At 41.4% G+C, this 25,114-nt stretch overlaps 1 protein-coding gene across 1 annotated transcript in view; it reads right to left on the bottom strand.

Moving 5' to 3' along the window:
* The window catches only part of KIRREL3 (kirre like nephrin family adhesion molecule 3), a 672,744-nt gene that overhangs the window by 220,690 nt on the left and 426,940 nt on the right, over window positions 1-25,114 (bottom strand). Inside the window, exons 3-4 of the mRNA XM_063310966.1 lie at window positions 22,801-22,950; window positions 20,152-20,301 (exon numbers count right to left, since the gene is read on the bottom strand). Coding sequence (XP_063167036.1) covers window positions 20,152-20,301; window positions 22,801-22,950 — 300 coding nt within the window. The remainder of the gene's footprint in view (window positions 1-20,151; window positions 20,302-22,800; window positions 22,951-25,114) is intronic.

Genomic DNA, 25,114 nt, shown 5'->3' with positions numbered 1-25,114 from the left:
ACTTCAACTCCCAGAATTCCCCAGCCAGCAAGCAAACTGGCTAGGGAATTCTGGGAGTTGAAGTCCACACACCTAAAAGTTGCTGAGGTTAAGAAGTACCAATTTAAATTATAGGCTAGACCGAGAACTTAAAAATCTGGAGGAAGGCAGTGGCAGATCACTTCTACCCTGCTGCCAGCAAAGGTGTGCAGACAGTGAAGTCCCCAGAAGTCCAGTTCAACTTGGGGACTTCACTTAAAAATAAGCATAGAACTAAAGCCATGGTTTGATCCTGGATTGTGCCAATGAATTGCTTGTCTGGGTAATACAGGGAAGGGCAGCCTTAAGTGCAGGGGTTGTGTTTTACAGTTGAGGAGAAGACAGAAACTACAGAGGGAGGGAGCATGATACAAACTGGGTACGTGCCCATATTTCCTTGATGCAAATAAGTTGCCCTAAAATGATTGACTGCTATCACTTTCTGAGAAAGAAAATTGTGTTATGTTCTGCCTGGTGGTTCTTCTTTATAGCTTAGTAGATCAGTAGTTTTACAAAATGCAGTCACTAAGAATTCAATACCAGATACAGTGATGAAGAGGGGGAAGGGTTTCAAATTTTAACTCCAGTGTGGCTTCCCCAGGAAATATTTTCCAGGAAATGGAAAACACAGAGACACCTATATTATCTTCCCAGGGGGGAAAAATAAATTGAAAGGGGAACAATGTCTTGGTGGGAAAACACTGGAAGGGAAGAAGGCTATGTTGGCCTCCTCCTTTAAACTGCAGAAAATCCCACATGTCACGATTCAATTCTAGGTGATTATTACTACTTTATTTATTTATTTAGATTTATTATAGCCACCCACTCTGGTACTGACAGGTTACTGTCAACTGACCGGCCAGGAGCAGGAACCAAGCTAATTTTAAAAGAATGAAAGAAGAGGTTACATAAAATATGTCAGTACTTTTGTGGGCAATTCTAATATGTTTCCATTTTATGTTCAGTTTTGCTTCCTACGTGCTTTTTTTCTCCTTTGCAGTAAATTTCATCTATAGCAGATAACTTGTCCACGTCTTCTGTTTAGAGAGGAGCAATGCAGAATTAAGAAAAGTACCAATACTGAAGTGTAACTGCTTTTTGGTGGGTGTCTTGATTTGGGAAGGGAAGATTAGTTACATTTGCATAAAAGTGTGGACAGATGCCTTATTGCCCCCTTCCCCCCCCCCCATCTCAACTGTGTGACTCTTATCTCTGTCCTGTCTATTTTGGTAACGACTTTCTAAGACCACGAGGAGAGATTTTCCCTTCCTGCTATTTGATCCTTTTTACAGAAGATGTGGATCTTGCACTGCAAACATAGCCCTACCCAGAGGACACCGCCCGCCCCCCCCACATTCCTGGCAATGCTGCTCAGAGCTGACCCCATCATTAGGCCCAGCAGGACGGGTCCTTGGCCCAACGTCAGGGTTTCTCAATAGGGATATGCAGCTGTTTGGATCCAAGTTGAAAAAGAGCTTTGGAGGGGCCTGGTGGGACAGCTCTCAGCCCCCTCTTAAAGAAGGCATTAAAGAGGTGGTGACAAGGGGCTTGGAGGGGTTGTGGCCATCCTATGGGCACCTCCTTAACTCAAACACATTTCTTGGGACTGACTCGCTACTATGGAGTCCAGGAAATGTTCAGCTTCTTTAAGAAGGAGGCACATCCCTTTAGGAGAGGCAGTTTGGTGTCGTGGTGAAGGGATTAGGCCAGAAAACCGGGAGACCGTGAGTTCTAGTCCTGCCTTAAGCACAAAGCCAGCTGGGTGACCTCAGGCCAGCCACTCTCACTCAGCCCTAGGAAGAAAAAGGCATGGGAAAACCACTTCTGAAAAACCTTGCCAAGAAAACTGCAGGATCCTGTCCAGGCAATTGCCGGAGTCAACACTGACTTGGTGGCATGCACACATACACACACAGACACCTTTAGAGGCTGGCAGGCACATCTGGGCTTTCAGCAATGTGGCTGCTTGGAAGTGTGGGCCATTCATAAAATGGCCACCCAAGATACGACCAGTTATAAAGAAGGACATCAGTTACAAACAACCCGAACCTTGCCTTTCAGTCCTGAGACACTACTTTCAACCCTGCTTCCTTTTCTCTGATTTTTGGATAGAGGGTCGCCTTTTAAACAAAACCCTGGATTGCAGCTACCCTTTGTTTTATTTCAGGCCCAGAGGCATTCTTGGGAATAAAGTTGAGCCTTGGGGCAAGCCAGTTTCCATGCCATTGTTTTAAAATGACATGTATATATTTCCAAAATGAACAATCATCAGCTGGAGGCAAAGAATCTTAAGGATGCCCATGAAGTGTCTATTGGCATGCTGGCACCCACAGGTACTGGGTCAGCCCCACTCAATGCAGGGCGTAATATCATTAATGTAACAGTAGCCACATGCCACCAATTAAGACCAAAAATATTTTGTCACCACACATGTGCACGTTCACACACACAGGGGCCATCAGAAGCTGTGGAACGGCCAGCTGGTGCCTGTAAAAATGCCTTCTTTTCGGCTCAGTGCTGGGGAAATCCCCACAGAGCTCTTCACAAAAGTGCCTTCCTTCGTATTCCTGGCAATTGGACATGCCATATTATTCACCGTCTCATTGGGCTTCAAACTATGCATGCAATAAATAAAAGGGGAAAAGAATTGTCCCTGAGAAGGGAGGCTCAGAGGCATAAGTGGACTTGAACTCAGGCAGAGCGGGAAATGACTCTTCCTCATTGCTCTGCTGCAGTTCTTCCCCCGGTCCTCTCCTCCCACACAGCTCCTTGCCTTTGCAGCCCACGCACCACAACCCCTACCCATCCTCTTCCTTTTGGGTTTATCTGCTGCACACACGTTGTGTAAAGTGTTATTGTACAATAATGAATTTGGCAGGCCACAGGGCTGCTGAAGAAATGAAATACGGCACTTCAAACTTGGAGCATGTGCCTGGCTAAGAGAGGCTTAATAGGGTTATAAGTAAATCAATTTGGCTTGTCTTCTGTACAGGAGGAAAGGCAGGAGTGTGTATGAGTGTGTCTGTGGGTGTGCGTGCACATGCGCATGCAGGCAGACCCACATCGGCCATCAGGAATATCCAAAGAAGAGCCTGCTGGAATGTAAATAGACAGTCCTATGCAACATAAGAACAAGCATGCTCATTACAACTTCACTTTTTTGAGATGCATGAAATCAACAGCCAAGCTTAGAAGAGCAAAGATGTTAAATAAAATGGCTAGTGGCCAAACAACCTTGGATCTTCTTGTTCCAATGGCGAGAGAGACAAAAGGCCTGGCACAGCCTTTCAGCAACCTTGTATGGCAGGCCACTATTCCTGCTGTTTTAGAGAGGAGTGAGGACAGGTTCAGAGATGAGAAGAAAGCAATCTTTCAGCGCGTTAATAACAGCTCTCTGATGAACAGAAAAACTGGGCCAAACACCATTTCCCTTGGGAAGGCATTAGATATACCCTAAATTCATAAGAATACTTGAAGGAAGCACATTTTATTATACAAGGCTATCTGCATGTTACTCATGGCAGCAAGCCGCTTTAAACTACTTTCCGCATATTTATTTTTATTTATTTACGGATCTGCTAAGTTTCGATTTACCTTTTTGTTCAGGAGCTTCGGGTGGTACACATGATACTTTCTCCACCACATCCCTCCCCACCAATCCGAAATGGTAGGTTGGACTGAGAGAGAAGGAATAGTCCAAGGTCACCCAGTGAGTTTCTGTAACTGAAGGTCTTCCTGCTGCCCCTCCGTATCATCATTTCATTATTGTGCTCAGTCATACACACACCTTCCATTTTCTCAACAACAAAAGGGGTGATTGTTGTCAGCTTGGCAATCTGTTTGGTGCCAGATCCGCACAGTGATGTTTAACCAAGCATGTTAAATTGGTCAGTCTGGCCTCGTAACTTGGCTTGCTTCACTGCCATTTAATGCTATGTGGTCGCGAAGAGTCAACAGTGACTTGATGGCATGCAATTAATTAATGACTGCCATTTTATAATAATATTTTACTTCCTTACATCCGGTGTTCTCTATCTCATCCTGTTGACCAGTTTATCAATAGGAATTGTTTAAAAAAAAATGGGGCATGAAATGTGGGTGCTAAATTTATGTCTTTGTTCCCCATAAAGATTCTGATCCAGATGTCCCACTGTCTGCAATTTCTATTTTCTTTGCTGAGAACTTTGGCTCTTATTTTAGCCTACTCTCATGTAGCTGGAGCCATTCAATTTGTCTGCAGAGCAGAAGAAGGAACATTCCATCACCCACATTGGTAGACCATCTACCTTTGGGGCTCCCCAACTAGCCACAACCTTTTTCTTCCCCTCTCCCCATTTCTATCACTGAGATTTTAAACCTAAAGATAGGAATTATCTTACGACTAATCTTCTTTGTTTGTTTTAGTTAAAGAGCAGGATAAAAATACATTACATAAGGAAATGTGTGCCATTCAGGGTAAGATCTAGATAGCGATATCACCAAGACCTTCTGTAGAACTTTAGGGGAGAAAGATCAGATATAAGAAGATGAAATGGAAGCTAAGTGGTCATCAATTTTCTTAATGTTCCAAGAATATTGGTGCTTCATTCCTTCAAAAATATTCATGCCTGCTTTGGTTAGCAGGCTTTCCTTGAGGCAGATTGGCTTTGGAGCACCAAGGGCAGAGCATACTCTTATCTCCAGAGGCACCTCAAATCCTCACCATGATTAATGTTACTACAATGACTGCTAAATGATTTAGCAGCAACAAATGACTTTCTGTTAAAGTAGTCAGATAAATCATCTGCTCCCTCAAGAGATAAAGCTGGAAGAGTCCAGTTTGCTATTGTACCAAATGGACACTTGCCCTGCCTTTCTCCCTTGCCCAACTCCATCCAATTTGGACAGTAGGAGGCACTTCTTGGTCTCCTTCTGTTAACTGGAGATTTTTCAGCAGTAGAAAGGCATTGTCTGCTGAACTATTGTTAAAAGTGTTCCTCCTCATCTTGGGGTTCATAACTTTATTTCAGGTTGAGAACATCCTTCTGCCTTTGAATGACATACCTGGGTCACATTCCCAAAAGTGCATAGATCCAAGAAAAGCAGAATGTGGGGCCAGCACTTAATCTGAATGAGAAGCAGAATGGTTGTCCCCAACTTGGAGCAGGAATTTATTTTATTTTATTTATTTTATTTATTCAATTTCTATAGCTGCCCATCTCAGCAAGTGACTCTGGGAGGCTTACAACAATAAAACAATAAAACAGTTAAAACAATCACAATTAAAACAATTAAAATACAAAAAAAAATACAAGATAAATATACATGTCTGCGAAGTAAGCAATGTATGGATGTTAATATAACCAAGAGGTGAGACCATCCACAAGCTCGAGACCCCAGGCCCAGGCACAAAGCCAGGTCTTCACAGCCTTACGAAAGGCCAACAGGGTTGGGGACATCCTAATTTCTGGACAGAGAATGTTCCAGAGGGCAGGCACTATGGAAGAGAAAGAACACCTTCTAGTTCCCGCCAACCGACACTCCCTGGCTGATGGGACCTGTAACATACCCAACCTGCTAGATCGAATTGGATGGGTAGGAACAACTGGGAGAAGATGGTCCCTTAGGTAACCCAGTCCCAAGCCATGAAGGGCTTTAAAGGTGACAACCATCACCTTGAATTGCATCTGGAAGCACACCAGCAACCAATGCAGCTGTCCTAACAGTCAGGAACCACGCTGAGACGAGGAGTAGGTCTCTAGTGTTTATTACTGCTACATAAGACAGAATCCTAACAAACTGAAGAAGTGTGGGAAAACCCAGACAGATAAACCCCAAGAGTTAAGGCGGATCTGATCTGTGTCTCTTTGAATGGCTGCTTAATTCCTCAGTACTACGCATGCATTTTCCCCCCTGGACAGAGGCCCCCTCCTGCTCGCCATCAGTACTCATGACACAGCTCACGTAACAGTGGTGTTACATGTGTCGAGTATCCAACACCATTTACTATCCGTGCAGCTGCATTCTGCACCAGTTGAAGCTTCCAAATGCTCTTCAAGGGCAGCCCCACGTAGGGCGCATTGCAGTAGTCCAGATGGGAGGTCACAAATGCTGCTGTTGGAAAGGACAAAGAAGTCTCCTTTCTTTTCTACTGTACTGTTGTATCTCAACAGAACAGGTAGCTTTAGCTCCAGTTAATCCCAGGACACATTGGATAACTAGCACATTAAAGAGGTTTGCCAGTATTTTTTTTTAAAAAGACTTTCTGAAGCTGTGCACTCATGCATATGTAGACACCCACACAAATAAGGAAGAAAATCTTAGAATGTTACTGTATCTTGTAATACTCTAATTACTATATGCATGTAACCTAGTAATACATAATGACAGGGTGCTTTGAACCTCTAGAAGTGATGATGCTGTGATGAAATGCTTCTGCTGTATTATCTCTCTCCCAACCCCTCAAGCCTTTTTTTTTTCTTTCTTTCTTCATGAACCCGTTGACCACCTAGGGAACACTCCCTTGCTTCTTCTCTCCTGCTTTCAGTTATGTGTCAAATTAAAAGATAGAAACTCTGTGTCTGAATCAACTTAATCAGTTCCATTAAATAATTCATGTTGATTTAGGAAAGCTTTATTCCTAATGGGTCTTTGAGGAAGGCAGAGTTAACACTTCTTTTTAAGGGGGAAAAATGCCTGGGGAAATAGGAGAAGTGGAAGCAGAGAAACTGGCAGCAAAAGGTAAATGTAAAATCTAATAGTGTATCAATTATTAATCATACATTTCTAGAGTAAATTCTTGCCCCTCTGCAGAGATATTTCTTCCTTTCTTTATCAGTCTCTCCTGAACTCCTCTGCAATTTCTTAATCCCATGGAACCTTTCTCTTACTTATACAGCATGGCTGATTAAAACTTTGTAATAACACTGGGATTCATACCAGATCAACAAGGGTGACAATAAATTGCACGTCTGTTTTAATCCTGGCCAATGATTCCAGAATCAAGCTGTAGGTGTTAAATTATGGAGGCATCTGGCCCAGCTTTAAGACAGTGAGCAAAACTTTTGCTGCAATATTTGTGCATTTCATAGATACAAGAAATGTCAATGACATTGGTCCATCAAGGATTGCTGCTAACCATTCCTAGATCTGGGCAAGGTCCCAATTTTATACTTTCTCCCTCTGAGGAACTAAACCAAGTCATATTTTAAAAGTTGTGTATCTTTAAGGTAACTTCCACTGAAAAGCTCCAGTCCTTGGAACTTATTATTTTATTCCTGTCCATTTGTCTAACCCCTTTTGAAAGATATTTACCAGTGGCCACCACCATGTCCTGAGTTCCATAAACTAACTATGCATATGCAGAGAACCCATTCTTTTCAGCGATTCTGAATATACCACTGAAAGTCAATTATAAGGAACAATTCTGAGTTTTAAGTTGATAGGTTGGTAGTGAACCCCTACAAGTAAGTGTTCCGTATGTCCAGAGGCAGAACAAGCCTTTTTTGCTTATTGAGGCAGAGACCCATAAATTTTGAGTGCTATCGTAAGTGGTCATGGGTTGCTAGTGGCCTCCTCACTAGAGGAGATACTTTTTCAACCATCCACTGACTTTGAAACATCACAGAGGAGACTTGCCCCAAATCAGTGTTTTCTATTTGTGGGTGGCTTTGGCTGATAATGCTTTTCTAGGTACAGCAATAGCCAGCTAGGGCAAAAATTGCCCTCAAATAACCACAGTGAGGAGAGTTTGAGCTGAATCAATCTCATTGCTGTGAAGAGAGTAGTTTTTCTTCATGGCTTCCAGGAAGGCAGGAAGGCAGGAAGGAAGGGGCAAAATTATTATCCTTGCATAGAGCTGTTACCTTGATGTAATGCTTCCATCCTGTGCATTCTGATTGTTGTGTAGCCTAATGCTGTCAGATATAATCCACAGCCCATGTAACAGCGTAATTATTTTACTAAGGAGTTGACAGGAGCTACGAGGCTAAGGTTCCTAGCTAATGTTGGTGAGCCGACAATTACTTACTCACAAAATCACCCATACGGTGTCTAAAGCTATGGATCCATCAAGGTATCTTACCAGGATATCGTCGTTCTCTCTCAGTATCATGTCCCAGGATCCCCTTCCTTCTTGTGACCATGCTACAGATTTATGGTTTCCCCTCTCATTATCAAGGAAAAATAGCAGTATTTCCTGCCAACCAGTCAGATCAGCTGGATGGTGAAAACAACAACAACAAAAACAATCTGGCAGGGTTCTCTGGATTTCTAGAAGATGTACAAAAATGAAATAAAACAAAACAAACAAACCCCTCACCTCCCAACAAAATCTAGTCAAATACCATATGCATTTTATGGGTCAAAGGCCTCCATTCATCATTTTGATATCACTCTTTATCCTGGAGGTCTGAAGCATTCTTATCAACTTTATCATATTTTTCAACAAGAGCTCTTGAACTGAGTGAAAAAAGGGATCATCCAAGCATGGGATATCAGAGCTTCCACTGAGCCATGTTTAAATGTTTAACTGTATCAAGAATTGATGGCAATGATGAAAAATCTACCCCATGTTTACATGGGTTATTTTGAAAATCAGGGAGCAGTAATAACAAGATCAACCTCTCTCTCCCCCCACTCAAATGCTTATTTTGGAAAAAGATGCAGCCTCATTTGCCAATCAAGCATAGGACATAGCTAGCTAGCATCAGTTGCCATTCCTGAGGCAGAGTGTCACATTATCAAAATTAGAGCAGTCCCCTCTCCCCAATTCTTCTCCTTCTCCTTCTCCTTCTCCTTCTCCTCCTTCTCCTTCTCCTTCTCCTTCTCCTTCTCCTTCTCCACTTCCCTTCTCTTCCTCATGGCAAAGCAACTGCTCAGAATTTCTATCTGCCTGGATGCATTTGAGGTCTAGAAACTCAACACTAATTAATGTGTCTGCAACCCGCAGCTTGCCTGGCAGAGTCTGGAATTCACTCATAATCCCGTGAGTGTAGCAGGATCTGCAAGGTAACCCTCTGGCACAGCTGGCAGATGCATATTTTAACAATGTGCATCTGTTGGCTATATCATCTCTCTTCTATTCCCTCCTTATTTCACGCTTTGATGGAAGACCTGAGGGAAACCTCCAGTGGTTACAACCAAAGTGTTTGCTTAGCAGTTTTGTATGAAAGCTGTTGGATTTTTTTTCTGCCTTCTCTCTCTCCAAGTTCTAATCAGGCTCTCACTTTATTTAATTAATATTCCAACTTAGTTAAACAGGTAATAAATTAACATGCTCTTGCATTAAAAAAAATGTGTCAGGTAGCAAGAGGCCTCTGGTCGGTTTTAAGAGACTTCCCTGCTCAACTGTTGGTTGCTAAATGTGTCTCTTTCTGTGCGCATCTATATACAGGGTGTGCCAAAAGCCAGAGCCCATAGAGAATTGATTATATAAATTACATTAAATGTCTGAATTGGTTGCCTCCTTCTTCTAAACAATTCCTTACTCATTTGGTGCATGACCTTTGAACATTCCTAAGTACAGTAACATTTTCTCTGAAAAAAAAAAATTAATAGAACATATTGTGATTGGCCTATGGGGCCAATACAGACACAAACATATACATTTAGCAATCAACAGTTGAGCAGGGAAATGTCTGTGTGTATGCATGTGTTTGTATGTAGTTAAGAACCTGGAGGAATATTTTATGAAGGACAAATGAATGCCTTTGCCACATACATGTATTTTACACAGCCCAGTCCAAATATAAGCTCAAAAATTAGTTGAGAATCAATGGGACAAAACAGATTTTTTTAAAAAGGCAAACTACAAGCAATCTTTGACCTTTGCATTGAGTTGGACAGTACAATGAAGTTTGAGTATGTTTCTAGGGAAAATGCTGGGTTGAGCAGATTCAGGGTCATCTTTCAGCAATTGGTTTAGACCATTGAAATATGGTTTTGGTGTTACCATTTATTGCTTACTAGAAAGAAAGGCCTTCAATATGGCAGATGGGTGGAAGTGTGTATATTGCGCAGTGCATCTCTGAGAGCTGTTTGTGCAACAAGAACAAGGTGATAATTTGGGCCATATAAACACATGCTCATTTACAGTATGTGTTTTCCAAGCTGTGGGGCAAAGCATGTTTCATGGTTAACTTTCTACATAAAAATAACAGGATAAAGAAATCCTTTGGATTCCCATACAAGATATACAGTAGAGCAGGGAGGGGCCATGAGTGTCCACACTTACAAACACATATTTGCTATGGAGTGAGTTTTCATATAACAAGTAAGTGCACTTCTAATTCAGGAATTCATAACATGAGATCCCAGGGCCATACATGATCTTGAAAGCTATAGCGCCCTGAACACCTTCAAAACTTACCACCACTTTTAAGTATATGACAGAAGGGAGAAATTATTAAATTTCTTTTATTAAGGAATTATTAAGGAATTATTAAATTGTTAAATGCATGCATTAACTGTATTTAATTAATATACTTTAATATTAATTACATTGAAATGCAAATTCAATTACATCAAATTATTTTTGTCCTGATGCCACATACTGCATTGTTCTGACCTCTCTGTGTCAGTAGGAGTATTGTAATATAAAAGTGTGCATTCACACACACACACACACAACGCAAAAAACTCTAGATAGCTGGTTCTTGTTCTAATCAATCTTTCTCTCACATCACAAAGCAGATTGTCAATGAGATAATGCAAACACATCTGGAATTTCCTTTCTAAGAGCCAGTTTGGCCAAGTGGTTAAGGCAATGGGCTAGAAACCAGGAGACGGAGAGTTCTAGTCCTGCCTTAGGCATGAAAACCGGCTGGGTGACCTTGGGCCAGTCCCTCTCTCTCAGCCCAACCCACCTCACAGGGTTGTTGTTGTGGGGAAAAGAGGAGGAGGAAGGAGTGTTAGGGATGTTCGCCACCTTGAGTTATTATAATAAAGGTGGGATAGAAAATAAAATAAATAAATAAATAAATATTTCAGTCTTATCTTGGAAATCTGCTTTAACTGTGAGACAGAACATAATCTAGAACATGCAGTTCCTAGCTGGCATGGGGAAAAAGAGGGATTTAAACACAACTTTGTTGAAAATAAAACCTCAGCCATGGCAGACTGTTAAAAAAAAAAGGCAAGGTTTGTCATCACTTACGATACTGAAATATGCATCAACATAACAGCAAAGCTTTCCTCTATAAATCCTTGCTTGACTTCAAAATGACACTTTGGTTTAGCAAATTAAAGGAAGCAATCTTCACTAAAATGGGAATAGCTACAGTATATCACTGCAATTTTTATTTTGCTCAGACCATAGAAATTGTGAAACACTCTCTTTCTTCAAACGCAGTTTGAAGGAAAAGTTTGATTATCATAAATGTTTCCAACACTTTGGCCTTTTCTGAACCATGTTCAATAGAGGTCAAATGGACATATACAGTGAGGAACACAGCATTGGTGTGTTCAGATTCTATGCCACTTGTTTAAATGTGTAACGAAAGCATATGCTTTTACACATACAAATGTCAAGTTCTATTCTTTGCATAGATTGTAATTTTGTCGAATTTCAATGAATGACTGGATGGTATTGATGACCCTGCCATCACCTTATTATTGTGTTCTGTGGACATGCCCTACTGAGCATTTGTAACATTTTGGGTGCACTTTAGTCAATTCTGTCCGAATGTCCAAGGCTTAGAATCAAAACATGGAATGGGATGTACAAAATCCTTAAATATTAACTCAGTACCAAAGTTGAATTTAAATTGCCTTTCTCTTTAAACATTTTGAAAATACTGAGCAAATGGACAGCTATAGTTAAGCATTTCTGAGTCCATCTATTTTTCAGCCTAAGAGTTAAGGATTTGCTTAATTTTCACTCATGAAATCAATGAGATTCAAGGCAGCTCAGCTTTGGTTTGGCCAGTTCCATTAGCTGCACCGCTTCCTACTTTCTTGTTCCTCTAAAATTTCAGTTTTATAAATAATTTGTGCTGATACTTTTTGCCATGAATATTTTAATTTCTGAATAAACTAAATTCCCTCCATGAAGTCTTGTGAACCTTAAAAATCCATTAAGGGATTGTTTGGTTTTCCTTATTGCAGTGCTTAAAAAATGATTTGAAGGCAGCTGGCCTAGTCTATGGAGAAAGCAATACCCCTAAGAATAAGCAAGAAGATTACTATTCAACTGTTTTCTCATTGTTTCCAACCTGATTTAGTTGTTGAGAAAGCAAATACCAAAATGTTAGCTTTAATGTGCAACAGATGTTCAACTTTTTTTGACAATGCATAGAAAAACAACATCCAGGCATTCTTTACCTGAAGTACTCGACATATGAACACTCCACCCCCTGCCTCCATGGCTTCAATGATATTGTCTGCAGGTACTCAGGAAGATTGGCAGTGGTGAAGCCTTCATGTGCATGGACCTATGGCTTCAATTTGAGTTGGGAATCTGCCATATCAGGATCATACACGGTATGGGAACTTAGTTTTGTTGTTGCCAAAGTTTGCAGTCAATGGACAAATACCTGCAGCTCCAATGCTATTTAAGTGATATTGGTGGGGTTGGGAAGGCTTATCCAAAGCACTCGTGTATTGGGTTCTGAGTAAACTAAAGGTCTGAATAGAACTACATGCGCTCTTGTTTCTGAGACATCCCACCTAAGAGTAAAAGCAGGGAAAGGGGCATTAGTAGGATATAGACAAGTGCTTTCTAAGCTTGGCTTCCAAGAAAGCTGTACGTGATTGCTATATCCCAGAATCTCTTGCAATGTTTTTGAAGGGGGGTGGTGGAACAAAGAGTGCCATAATGAAATTGCCAAGCCCCACCTCTTGACTTCATTCAATTTTAGGCAAATATCTTCTGACATATAAAAGCAATAACTGGGTTTGGTCAGAGCAAGTGCTGCAGATCACCTACAATCCAAGCACTGCCTTAGACGATGCTAGCATGGCTCATCACTCTTGGCTCATGGGGTGAACTTGACAAGAGGGCGCTTTTAACTCCCTGCCCGGTTTGCAAATACTGACTTGGAGAGACTTTCTCTCTCTCTCTCTCTCTCTCTCTCAAGTTTGTTTTAACTTTTTATTTCACACAGAGCTGTCTGATGAACAGCATGAGCTAAGCATTTTTAAGTCACATTGATTTCTACAAGAGAGGCTTAAGCACATGCTTAACTATCCCATCAGTGAGACTTAAAAAGGCTTATCTTTGACTGGATCATGCCCGGCTCTAATAAATGTCAGTCGATAGTCCTGTTTCTAAACATATGGAATTCACTGAAAATGGCTGTCAGAAGAAAATACCATGGTTGGCATTAGTTTTATCCTTCTATTTCCACATTCCTCTCACCTGATGTCTTCCAACCAGCTTTCAAATGCTGCTTTAAAAGATTATGGTTATTCTGGACCATTACTGTAAGCATCAAGGGTTTTTGTTGTTCTTTTCAGTCCGAAGCAACTGCAAAATTTGGGCAACGTTGAGGCCCCATATATTTTGCTCCTCTTATTCTGCAGTCAAATAGCCATAATGAAAAGTATCAGAACAATTCAGTTTGTTCTGCATTCTTCAGCCCCTGCTCACTTCTGACTCCCCATATGATTAAATACAGCACTTTCCTCCTTTCCTCTTCTGAAACACAGTTCAAAGCATCAAACAATGATACTTCCTAGGGGTTTAGTGAAGCAATTTTGCCAGAAACTCTCTTACTGGGATGAAACCTTGCAAGACAGAGTCTTGACTACTGATGCAACAGAATGGCTTGCTAATGGGCAGATGGCATGGCTTGTTGAGGCTTCCTCCTGGTCATCTACCCCAATAGAGCAATCTGGGATTCACAGTGGCTGAGTGGGTTCTGAGTAGGATTTTTGGCGAGTTTCTCAGAATTGACCGAAAAGATCCATTACCCTTTTTTTTTGGCCAATTTCACACTGTTGAAGCAAGTGGAGATATGTTAGTTAATTAATTTTGGAAACACAATTGTCTAATTTGGGCCACAACCAGTAAAGGATGGAGAGCACGGAGACAAGGCAAGGTGAGATCCTCTGGGAAGCAATCTGAAGAATCATCACAGTACAGATAGTCCTCGCTTAACAACCATTAGTTTAGTGACGGTTCCAACTTATGACGGTGCTGAAAAAAGCTGACTTATGACCGGTCCTTACACTTATGACCGTCGCAGCATCCCATGGTCATGTGATCACGGTTTGGGCACTTGGCAACTGGTTCACATTTATAACTGTTGCAGCATGCCATGGTCATTTGATCACATTTTTGTCCTTTCTGGCTGGCTTCTGGCAAGCAAAATCAATGGGGAACCATGTGATTCACTTAACAACTACTTGGTTCACTTAATGCTCACAGTGATTCGATTAACGACTGCCACAAAAAGGTTGTAAAATCAGGTCAGATTCACTTAATGACTGCTTCACTTAGCAACCAAAATTCTGGTCCAAATTGTGGTCGTTAAGCGAGGACTACCTGTCAAAGTTGGCTTACTCTTCATGTGACTGAATTTATCTCTAGGGTGAAAACTTCAACTCTCTGGGCAGAGTGGCCTTCAAAGTGAGTCTAGCTTTCTGTGTCTGCAGACAAAAGTGTGTGTACGTGTGTGTATCTGTCTGTATGCATATAACTGAACCCAGAGAAGCTGCTTGTTAGTGTGGCAGACTAGTTCTGTAGCAGCCGTGACACAGTTTTACTGAATGATATCCCCCCAGAAACATCCACAGCAGTGTGCCTGCCTTCTATAAATGCAGCCACCACCCCTGTAAATAAAGAAGCATCACAGGCTCCGGAGGAGATGGCTGGTCTCATTATCAATCCCTGCACGGAATCCAGGCCTTGGTGTCACCACTACCAGCAGGAAACAGGCAATTTTCTTCTTGCTGATTCGGGTATCTCTGTTTTCTCCAAATTTCCCTGCCTCCAGCACTTGTGTCATTGCTACTTTTCCCCACCAAACTTCCATTATCCATTTTCATCTTGTTTCATTGGCTTCCTGTGACTGCCTTAATGGCCCTCACTTTGGACAAGCCCAGGCAGTGAATCCCTTGGAGTATCCCATCTGGTGACATGCAAGACATGCTGTAGTAAAGTTCTGCAGGAACCACTAGGAGGAAAATACTCCTGGGTGACTTCCATTTGATTATCTGAGTCAACATATTTGCTGTTAATAGACTGTAAATGTTCCTGCTCTGCTCCTCAGCTTTCTATCTTTTTTATAAGCTTCTTACTCCTGTGTATCCCTCGGCTCATGGGGAAGAAACCCCGAAAGAAACGGCAGAATGAAAAGCTAATGGGATGGATCAACAATGAAAAAGAATCCATGTTTCTATTTTGGTGTCTGAACAGAGGAAACAAGGATGTAAATTCATGCAGAGTTCTACATATTAATAGTGAAATGTGGTTTTATTCTCCTTTGATGCACCATTATGGAGAGATCAAAAGGATCTTGGGAATTAAAACTGTTCAGCATTGGAAAAAAAAGGGGGGAAAGTACTTGAAACAGCTCAGCAGGGACTAAAACTGCTCATTTAGTAAGGACTCTCAGAGGTGAAAGAAAAGGAAACAGAGAGAAGGGTGGAATGGAATATGCTGAAATAGGCCAGGGTTTGCTGGCTTCTTGATGCTCTTGGAAATAAGAGATGCTTGTCTCCTGCCTTACCTTTTTCCAATCAGTCAGACCATGAAATTATTCTGCCAGCTGATTCAAATGTTATTTTTTGGCCTTGTGCATCAACCACAGCTCTTTGTCTGCAGAAATGCAGGTCCTGGCTCTAGCTTACGAATAAGGAAAATATGTCTTTTTACAATTTACCTTCTTTGGATGGCACTTCCTCAATTAAGTCCATCTTCATTTAAGGGACAGTTCAAATACAGAAGGAGACTGAAAGAAAATTGATACTTCCTAGCAAGGTAAAACTTGGTTGGTTCACCATTCTTTCATTTGAGAAAGGGTGATTATATACACCAGAAAGCGTATACACACAATTCTAGGGTAGCAGAACCTAACAATCTTTGCAAAACGCATGGGATACTATCTTACTGTAACAAACAAATATCTGCAGCTTTTATGACTGATCCAAAAACTGAGCAAAAGTGTGAGGATTCTTTTTTGCCTGGATCAGACGGAAATCCCTTATTGCTGAATGCAATTATTGGTTATTGCTCAGTGTAATGCTCTTTTGAAGCTTGTTTGGTGTAAGAAGGACTACCTCCTATACTGTAGGAAAAGATGCATGATATTGCCTATATAATTTCACTATTCCTAGTCATGTGATTTTTCTTTTCTGTTACATGTCATGGATGCTTCTCCTCCCAAAGTAGGAATTTTTGCCTCAAATTTCTTTTAAACAAAACTCAGTGGAAACTCAACCTCTAGATGTTACTGAAATTAAATTTAGTGGTGGACTAACAAACCAAGCAGCCTATACGAACAGACACATACAGGCTACTTAGTTTGTTATGCCTGTCATATCCATCTATCCACCTATCATCTCCCTAACCTAGCTCTGTTTAAGAGGACGTGGTGGCGCTCCGGGTTAAACCGCTGAGCTGCCGAGCTTGCCGATCGGAAGGTCGGCGGTTCGAATCCACGTGACGGGGGGAGCTCCCGTTGCTAGTCCCAGCTCCTGCTCACCTAGCAGTTCGAAAACATGCAAATGTGAGTAGATCAATAGGTACCATTTCAGCAGGCAGGTAATGGCATTCTGTTTAGTCATGCCGGCCACATGACCACAGAGGAAGTGTCTACGGACAAACGCCGGCTCTTCGGCTTTGAAACGGAGATGAGCACCGCCCCCTAGAGTCGGACACGACTGGACTTAATGTCAAGGGAAACCGTTACCTTTACTTTAAGAAATATTTCACAACACATTTTATTGAAGTAACAGAACCCCATCACAGGCTCTTACAATTTATGCTGTATCTCGAAGTTTAATTTCAATTGCCAAATTTAAAAAAAAGGGGGGGTAGGGTAGGAGTGAGGGTATTCTCGGGTTTTCTCTAATCCTGAGATATTCCAATGGACATTTTGCTTCCGAATGTTCTCAGCAAAGTTCCAAAGAGGAGGAACTACAGAGCAGTCTGTTGTTAGGAGGGCACCTGCTGGGCTCTTCTGTTAAGACTGTGCTGTAGCTCTGTAACAGGGGAAATTCAGTGAGTGTGTCTCTTCCCACCATGGAAGTTCAGTCATGGAGAACTTATGCCCTTCTGAGCTCAAACAATTTAACGGATTATTGGCTAATGGATTAATAGTCCAATCTGATCCATCTGGAAGTGGAACCTGTAGAATTCAACGAGACTTCCATCAAAGGAAATGTGCTTGACTAAAGGTTCATAGCCCACCTGAGAACTCTAAAGCATTTTTAAAATCTCTTCAATATCCCACCTTTCAGGAATTTGGCTCTCTGTCCTGTGTACCTTTATTATTTGGCAGTCAGAACACTGCTTGCCCCTTTAAGAGGGATTGGACTGGCCATTCACATTCTCCTCCTTTTATGAGACTCTAGGTCAACTAATCAATCCCTTGCAGAATTTCAGATGTGGTCCTGAATAGCATAGCAGCATGGGCTTGCAGAGGGAATGAGTGCCAAGCAGCAGGGATAATGAAGAGACCAAATTATGAACTTCCAGAATAATAGAGTGCTAAAATCATGACCCAGCAGTCAGGTAATGAGCTAGTAAATAACACGCAGAACCTCAACCAATTCTTGCAAATGGGAGTTCTGAATCCAAAGAGTGAGTTTGCTTTGAACCTCACCTTAAAACATAACGTTTCAATAGGCACAGAAAAGGTGATACGTAGGAGAATTACACACAATTGCAAAACATGATCATCCTCGTCTTACACTGGGTGAGGCAAAGTCCACATAAAGAAGTCCTTAGATGTAGAAACTCCATATAGTAAGGTGCATGTGATATCTTTCTTCATCTGAACTGATTTGCTGGACCGGAGAGGTTCTAGCTATAATCCAGTAGTGAGCAGAAAGTACTTTTTATAGTGAGATGGGTGGCATATAAATTTTATAAACAAACAAACAAACTACTATTAGGTTTCAAGAACCAACAGCTTTCTTCCTGAGTTAAAACCTTGCTACCAGTGCTCCATGCTCACCACAGTGGAGTAAAACACTGGAACTGCAGTGTAAGTATGTCCTCACTGCTTTAGGGTTAACATAAACGGCAACCCAACCCAACTGTTGGGTTAACCCAACAGCTGATAAAGCAATCCAACCAATCTTCTCCTACAACCACTATTTCTAACAAGAATTCCTTTATTCTGGCTAGTCTGGCAACCAAGGAGAGCAAAACACAGAGAAAGATTTACTTAATAAAAGGAGAGAGGGGTTTACTTGCTCTATTTCCTTGTCCTTCCAGCCCACCCAAGTGCTAGAAGGTGCCAGGGGAGGACTTCATCCAAACAGAATAATAATAAATGAGAAACACAAACCACCTGTAATCCAATCATAAAAACCCTCACTTGATAACCTCCCCAGGATACACAATATCCATGGCTATATTGCACCAATTCACTAATTTCCAATTCATTGGTAAGCTGCCTCCATATCTTGGTGATACAGAAGGTTCACTCATAGGAATGCTAATGAATGAACATTAGTTTCCATTCTCTTTTTCACAGAGACTCTGCTGATAAACACTTTTCAATCACAATAACATCTCAGCTTTTAGTAGCTGCAGGGAGTTATTCTAGAAGTATATTTTTCATATGTATGTGTGTACATAAATCTTGTTTTTGCTAGTCATTCATTCAGAATCACCAGAATCTGTTATAAATCAAAATCAGACAACCTGATACTTATTAATCAAGGTTTTTGGGTTTTTTGCTTGCTTCTTCCAAGATACTATAGAAATGAAGTGATGGTTTGATATTGAAAGACTCTGTGAAGGAATACAAAGGACATCATACAAAAACTAGTGTAATGTAAATAAAATCATGGGTAACAATGATATGAAAATATTATTTTTTTTAGTTTTTAATTGGGACATATCCAACACTGATCTTCAACAAAAGAGGGATTTCTATATATTTAAATTCCATATTGTCGTGAGTACTGATGGTGAGCAGAAGGGGGCCCCTACCCAGGGGGAAAAACACATGCATAGTTTAGAGACTTTGAACCTTCCTTTGAAGAAACTCAGAACAGACCCGCCTTGAGTTTTGGGTTTATCTGTGTGGGTTTCCCATGGTCTTTCAGTTTGGCAGGATTTTCTGTCTACTGGAGTAGGGCAATAAACACTAGAGACCTAAATACTGTCTCAGCGGGTTCTTGGCTCTAAGATAGGACACATATGTTCAGCAAGAGAGGTGTGTGTGAGTTTTCCTTCAGTCTTACACCCTCAATGCATTAGAGGAAATGGCTGCTTACAGCAGGGTCACCTTTTAGCAACAGTGTGCCATGCTTAAATTTTGCGAAGAACCCAACAGTTACACTGGATGGGATGATGATGCAAGCAGGAAGGGATGGGATTTCTGTTTGTATTTTACTAGGTTTAGGGGAAGAGGTTTTAGCTCTTTCTTTGATCCTTTAAGCATGTTTGTAGTTAAAGCTTCCACATGGTTGATGTCTTAAAGTGGCAGAAAATGACAACTTGAATTTTCAGCAATTATGGTCAGAGAGGACTCTGGGTGCCACTGAAAGTGGGTCTTGAAGCTGCATGCAGATTTGGGGTTGCTGGTTGCCCACTTCTGCTTCAAAGATGGGAGTTTCTTCACAGTAGCTTTTCACAGTCTATCAATATTTTCAGTGCTTAGGAATGATATATATCTTTACACAGTCACTTCTGCATTTCTTCCCCTAATATCTACACACACTTATCTATATTGTGACAAGGGCACATTAGGTCTTCATCCCCATCTCTGTCCACAGCTATGCCTGGCACTGCCATTAAGGAGAAGAAGGAGGAAACGTATCACAGGACTGCCATTTTCACCTACACTAGTCTCCTGAATTTTGTCCCCTGAATCACCTTCAGGCGATTCATTTCAAATAACACAGGCAATTCATGTCATATAATGCCAACCTGCTTTCTGAAAGCCAGGTGCTCATTTCAAAAGACATTTCATTCCTTTCCAACTCAAGGAAAAAATAAATCCCATCACTTTCCAAGAAAAATGACATCCCTACCAAGAACAGTCAGCCGGGCTGGTCTGGAACGGATGGCCGCTTGAATGGCTTGGCACTCGTACACAGCATCATCTTGGAGATCTGCTCTCAGGATCTTCAGGTGATGCTCCCCTGAGAGATGATCCCCCACAACCAAATAGCGTGGGTAACCTGTGGGGTACATAATGGAACCAGAGTTGGAGCTCATAGGTAGCAAGCATACATTGATTTTCCCTCCCCATCAGCAAAAAGTCTGGGATAATACAAAGCTCACCATACAGCAATGCTCCTGTCATGCCCTATAGTTGTTTTGTAGGTGCTGAGATTTTTTTTTAAAATAAGAAAAATATAAATAACATTAAAAAGTAGGATCACATCTTCCCATTCTATTTGTTAAATCTTTACTTCAGGAACCTCCACACCCATTCAGCCTTCTGAAGCATAATCCCCATTCGCTTTCTTTTGAAGATATTCACAAAATGATTCTTCTCCAAACAACTTGGGGAAACCCCCAAACTGGAGCACAAGGAAAGAAGAATTCCACTGAGAAACAAAAGCAGTGTTTTGAAGGCAGTCTGAAGAAGGAAGCCTAGCATCTGATAAATAAGTTCATCTGTTTTCTTAAACCCACTCAGCTGGTTTGTTTCAAAAGCTACACATGCTTTCTGATAAGGACAAATGGTGACAAAGGAGAAAAATCCTCATCTGCAGCAGGAATTCATCTTCCTTAAATCATTTTTCAACTTTCATTGTCTAAGGATGTTAACAAGAGGGACCCTATTAACTGCTTTTGTCAGCAGAATTTTTGGCAGGATCTTGATGGGGGAGTGGGCATTTTTAGCTCCGTCTTTCCAGTTCTCCAAGGTGGGGAAGGGACAGAGATCTCCCCAAATGTCAGCTCTTCTCAGGCTGGATTTTTAATGAGCTGCAAGACTGAGGTAGCCTGGCATTAACCATATGCTTTGGGGGCCTTTTTTGTTTTTTAAGGTATCAACAGCAAGATTTGCTCTCATGAACCGCAAGAAATACAAATGAAGGGTTTGTTTGTATTTAGTTAATTAGATGACTTGCTGAGCTGGAATTCCACAAGCAGGCAGAACCCCAGCTTGCTAAATCAGACCCAGGAAAGCTAATTGCTCACATTGCTCAGAATCAGACATCAACCACATTAGCTTTTGTTACCCATTCAGGGTTTTCTGAAATTTGGGCAGGCAAAGAACAGGCTGTTTCAAATATATTAGCATTATGTGTTGTGCAACTTCCACCAGCAAGGGGATATAAAAGAAGGGGGTTGATTACTTAATCTGGAAGTGAAGGCAAGGAAGCTTAGTAGGAAGGAAGAATAGACACATTTCTTTTTTATAAGCCAACTCAGCAAAAAATTTTGAACAGCGCTTGGCTTGTGTAATGCCCTGAAGCTGCATTAGGTCTCTCTTCAATGCATAGATCACTCCCCTGGGTATGTTAAGAGAAAAGACCTTGCCTCATTGCTCTGAAGCCTGGAGCAGGATCCCCATTTTACAGTAAACTCTCAAGGCTCTGATTGTAATTATTCCATAGACTGGAATGTTTAAAACTGGGAGGCACACAGTTGTTCGAAGTTTGATTCTTACCACATGCAAAAGCAGCCACCAAGGATCTGCTTATGACTATGGTAGGATATAAATCTGATTTATTATTATTATTATAATTATTATTATTACTTAAACTTGTATGCCACCTGACTCTCAGTGACCCTGGGTGGCTCACAACAAAATATATAAATGCACACGGTATTCAGAGCAAGGATGGCCAGCCTATCATGAGTCTCCTAAACCTCCTTCCTTGAAGCCTAGTGCCTTCTGAGATGACACTGCTAACATTCAGTGGGAAATCATGGAACAGGAGATAGGATTTCTGCTGGGGAAAACAAAAGAAGTAAGGTTGGACTCAATGATCCTAAGTACTCCCATAAATACAAATGCTTGAGAATGGGGGAGGAACCAGAATATCTGGGCCTTAACCATTTCCGTGAGAGACAGCTTGGTCTAGTAGTTAAGGCACTGGACCAAAAATGGGGAAACTGGAGTTCTAGTCCTGCCCTAGGCACAAAGCCTGCTGGGTAACCTTGGACTAGTCACTTTCTCTCAGCCTTAAGAAAAAAGCAGTGGCAAACCACTTCTGAAAATGTCCCCAAGAAAACTGCAGAGAATTATCTATGTAGTTGCTGGGACTTGAAGGCACACCCACAAAAAGCACAATTATCCCCTGTAGCTTGTGGTTGCCAAAAGTAAGGCTAAAAATAAAACCAGGCAAAAGATTTTCATTCTGATACAGAGATTGCTTTGTGGTGGGAAGAGATGTGTGTGTGCATTGCATGCGTTGGAAGTTCACTGTGTTGCTTTGGTCTCATCTCGATTCATGTCAGAAGTGCAGGAAATAGAAAGGGGGGAGAGTATTAATTAAAAGTTAAAAGTTAAAAAACATTTAATAAAAATATAAAATTTATATAACTCTAGCCCAAGGCCAGGCCACATTGATGGCAGAGGTGTTTCCGATCAATAAGTCACCCTGTGTACATGCCGATCCCAAATGATTAGCATCTCATAGGAGCTGTCTGCGGTAGGTAAGGATCTATTTGGCCAAATCAGAAATAAAAATACTTAACAAGCAAAAAAAAAAAATTCTTACTGGAGAGATCCCTTCCTACTCCAAGGGCAAGTCCATCTTTAATCCATAGCACAATTCCATTGTATTCGGGAATAGCACACAGGAGGGTCACGGGCTGGCCAGCAATCACCACCTGGTCTTGAGGTTGCTGTGTAAAAGAAGATGCTGGGCCTGGAGGAAGAGATAAGAAGCAGAGTGAGTGTCTGAATACTGAATCCAGTAGCTCTAAATGCTTGAAACTCTAATTGGATGAAGCCCCTCACACCTGATGATGCACCCACAGTGTTGTTTTTGCACCAAACATACTGTTTTGGAATGATGGCCAAAAAGTTCAGAGAAGAAACATCCAAGCCTGGCTACATTTTGCAAAAACCTACATCAAGTCTGACAAAAGCATGTGGGAAAATGTGTTATGGTTTGATGAGACCAAGCTTGAACTTTTTGGTCATACTGTAATTCCAAAAAGTATGTTTGACACAAAAACAACACTGAGCATCACCAAAAGTGCATCATACCCACAGTGAAGCCTGGTGATGGCAGCATGATGCTTTGGGCTGCTTTTCTTCAGCTGGAACTGGGGGTTCAGTCAAGGTGGGGGGAATTATGAACAGTTCCGAATATCAGTCAGTGTTGGCACAAAACTTCAGGTCTCTTCTAAAATGCTGAAGATGAAGAGGAATTTCACCTTTCAACATGACAATGACCCAAATGACCTCCAAATCAACAAAAGAATGGCTTCACCAGAAGCAGATCAAAGTTTTGGGGTAGCCCAGCCAGGGCCTGGACCTGAATCCAATTGAAAATCTGTGGGCTGACCTGAAGAGGGCTGTGCCCAGGAGATGCCCTCTCAATCTGACAGATTTGGAGCACTTTTGCAAGGCAGAGTGGGCAAAGATTCCCAAGGCAAGATGTGCCATGCTGATAGACTCCTACCCCAAAAGACCGAATGCTGTCATAAAATAAAAAGGTGCTTCAACAAAGTATTAGCTTAAGAGTGCGCACACTTATGCAACCCCGTTATTCTAGGTTTTTTATTTTTATTTTTTTGCCCTAAAAGATGTAAGTTTGTTTTTCAATTGAATTGTACAGCTTGGATGTTATATTAAAGGTGGAAAAAATTCTGAAGTGATTTATCTTGATCTGATTTTTTTACATCTCAAAAACCTGGCATTTTAACAGGGGTGTGTAGACTTTTTATATCCACTGTAGGTCACAGAATGTCTTTGTACCAACCAGCTGTGGAATTAAATATGGTTTTGTGGCTCTGTGCAAACTCTATCACCACAGAATTGAGGCCCAACATTAAGCTGGAAGAGACAGAAAATCACGTGGTTGCCTAGGCAACCAGGTGATTTCTCTTGCTGTTCCCTCTCAGAGTGCAGCAAGGCTCAAGAGCTGAGTGGTATAAGCATCCCCTTGTTGTCTAGGCAACACATGGATGAGCTCCCTTCTGCTGGCCTAAGCATAATGGGTGACTTTTGTCTTTTTTGAAAGTCCCCTTTCACTCAGGCAACAGAAAAGATGGAGACATTTTTAACCAAGAATGAATCCACAGTGCCTACAGAGATAAGTGTGTAACTTAGCTTTAGGTGTTTAGCCTACCATTTCCCAAGACTTCACTATTTAACTTGTCTTACTTTAAGGAAGACTTTTCCCCCTCTAATATTCAACTAGGATTACCTTCCTATGATTTAAGACTACTATTTCACATCCAGCACTCTGGGACATTCAAGAACTATTTTGGCTGGATGTATGCTTCTCAAAGTTAAATAGAGCCAGTTTCCTCAATCTTGGCTCATAGGACTTAATTTCCACCCCTGATCATTTTTGTAACAATTTTATGAATTGTTTTGAACACTTCTTAAAGTGGGGTACCTAGAACTGGATAATCCGTGAGGTGGTTTCTGACCACTATATAAGAAGAATCCTGTTAGAGACAGAGCTATCTAGCCCAGTGTTTCTCAACCTTGGTAACTTTAAGAAGTGTGGACTTCAGCTCGCAGAATTCCCTAGTCAGCATGCTGGCTGGGGAATCCTGGGAGTTGAAGTCCACACTTCTTAAAGTCACCAAGGTTGAGAAACACTGATCCAGCCCATCATCTTGTTTCCAATAGAGCGGTCTCCCATTCTGATGATGCCTCCCAAAGCAAAGTGGGTAAGAAAGGGAGAATGTTCTTCATTTTAGTCCCAGCATCTTATTTTTAGTGCTCCCAAAGCCTCTGAATTAGAATATTCCAATTAAAGCCCTACGTGGCATGGGACCAGGTTACCTGAGGGACCTTCTCATCCCCATAACATCGATCTGTCCCACCTGGTCGGGCAGAGAGGGCATGCT

This window comes from Candoia aspera, chromosome 9 (genome assembly GCF_035149785.1).
Source record: "Candoia aspera isolate rCanAsp1 chromosome 9, rCanAsp1.hap2, whole genome shotgun sequence".
NCBI classification, from domain to species: Eukaryota; Metazoa; Chordata; class Lepidosauria; order Squamata; family Boidae; genus Candoia; species Candoia aspera.
This window is presented reverse-complemented; position numbering and strand designations above follow the sequence as displayed.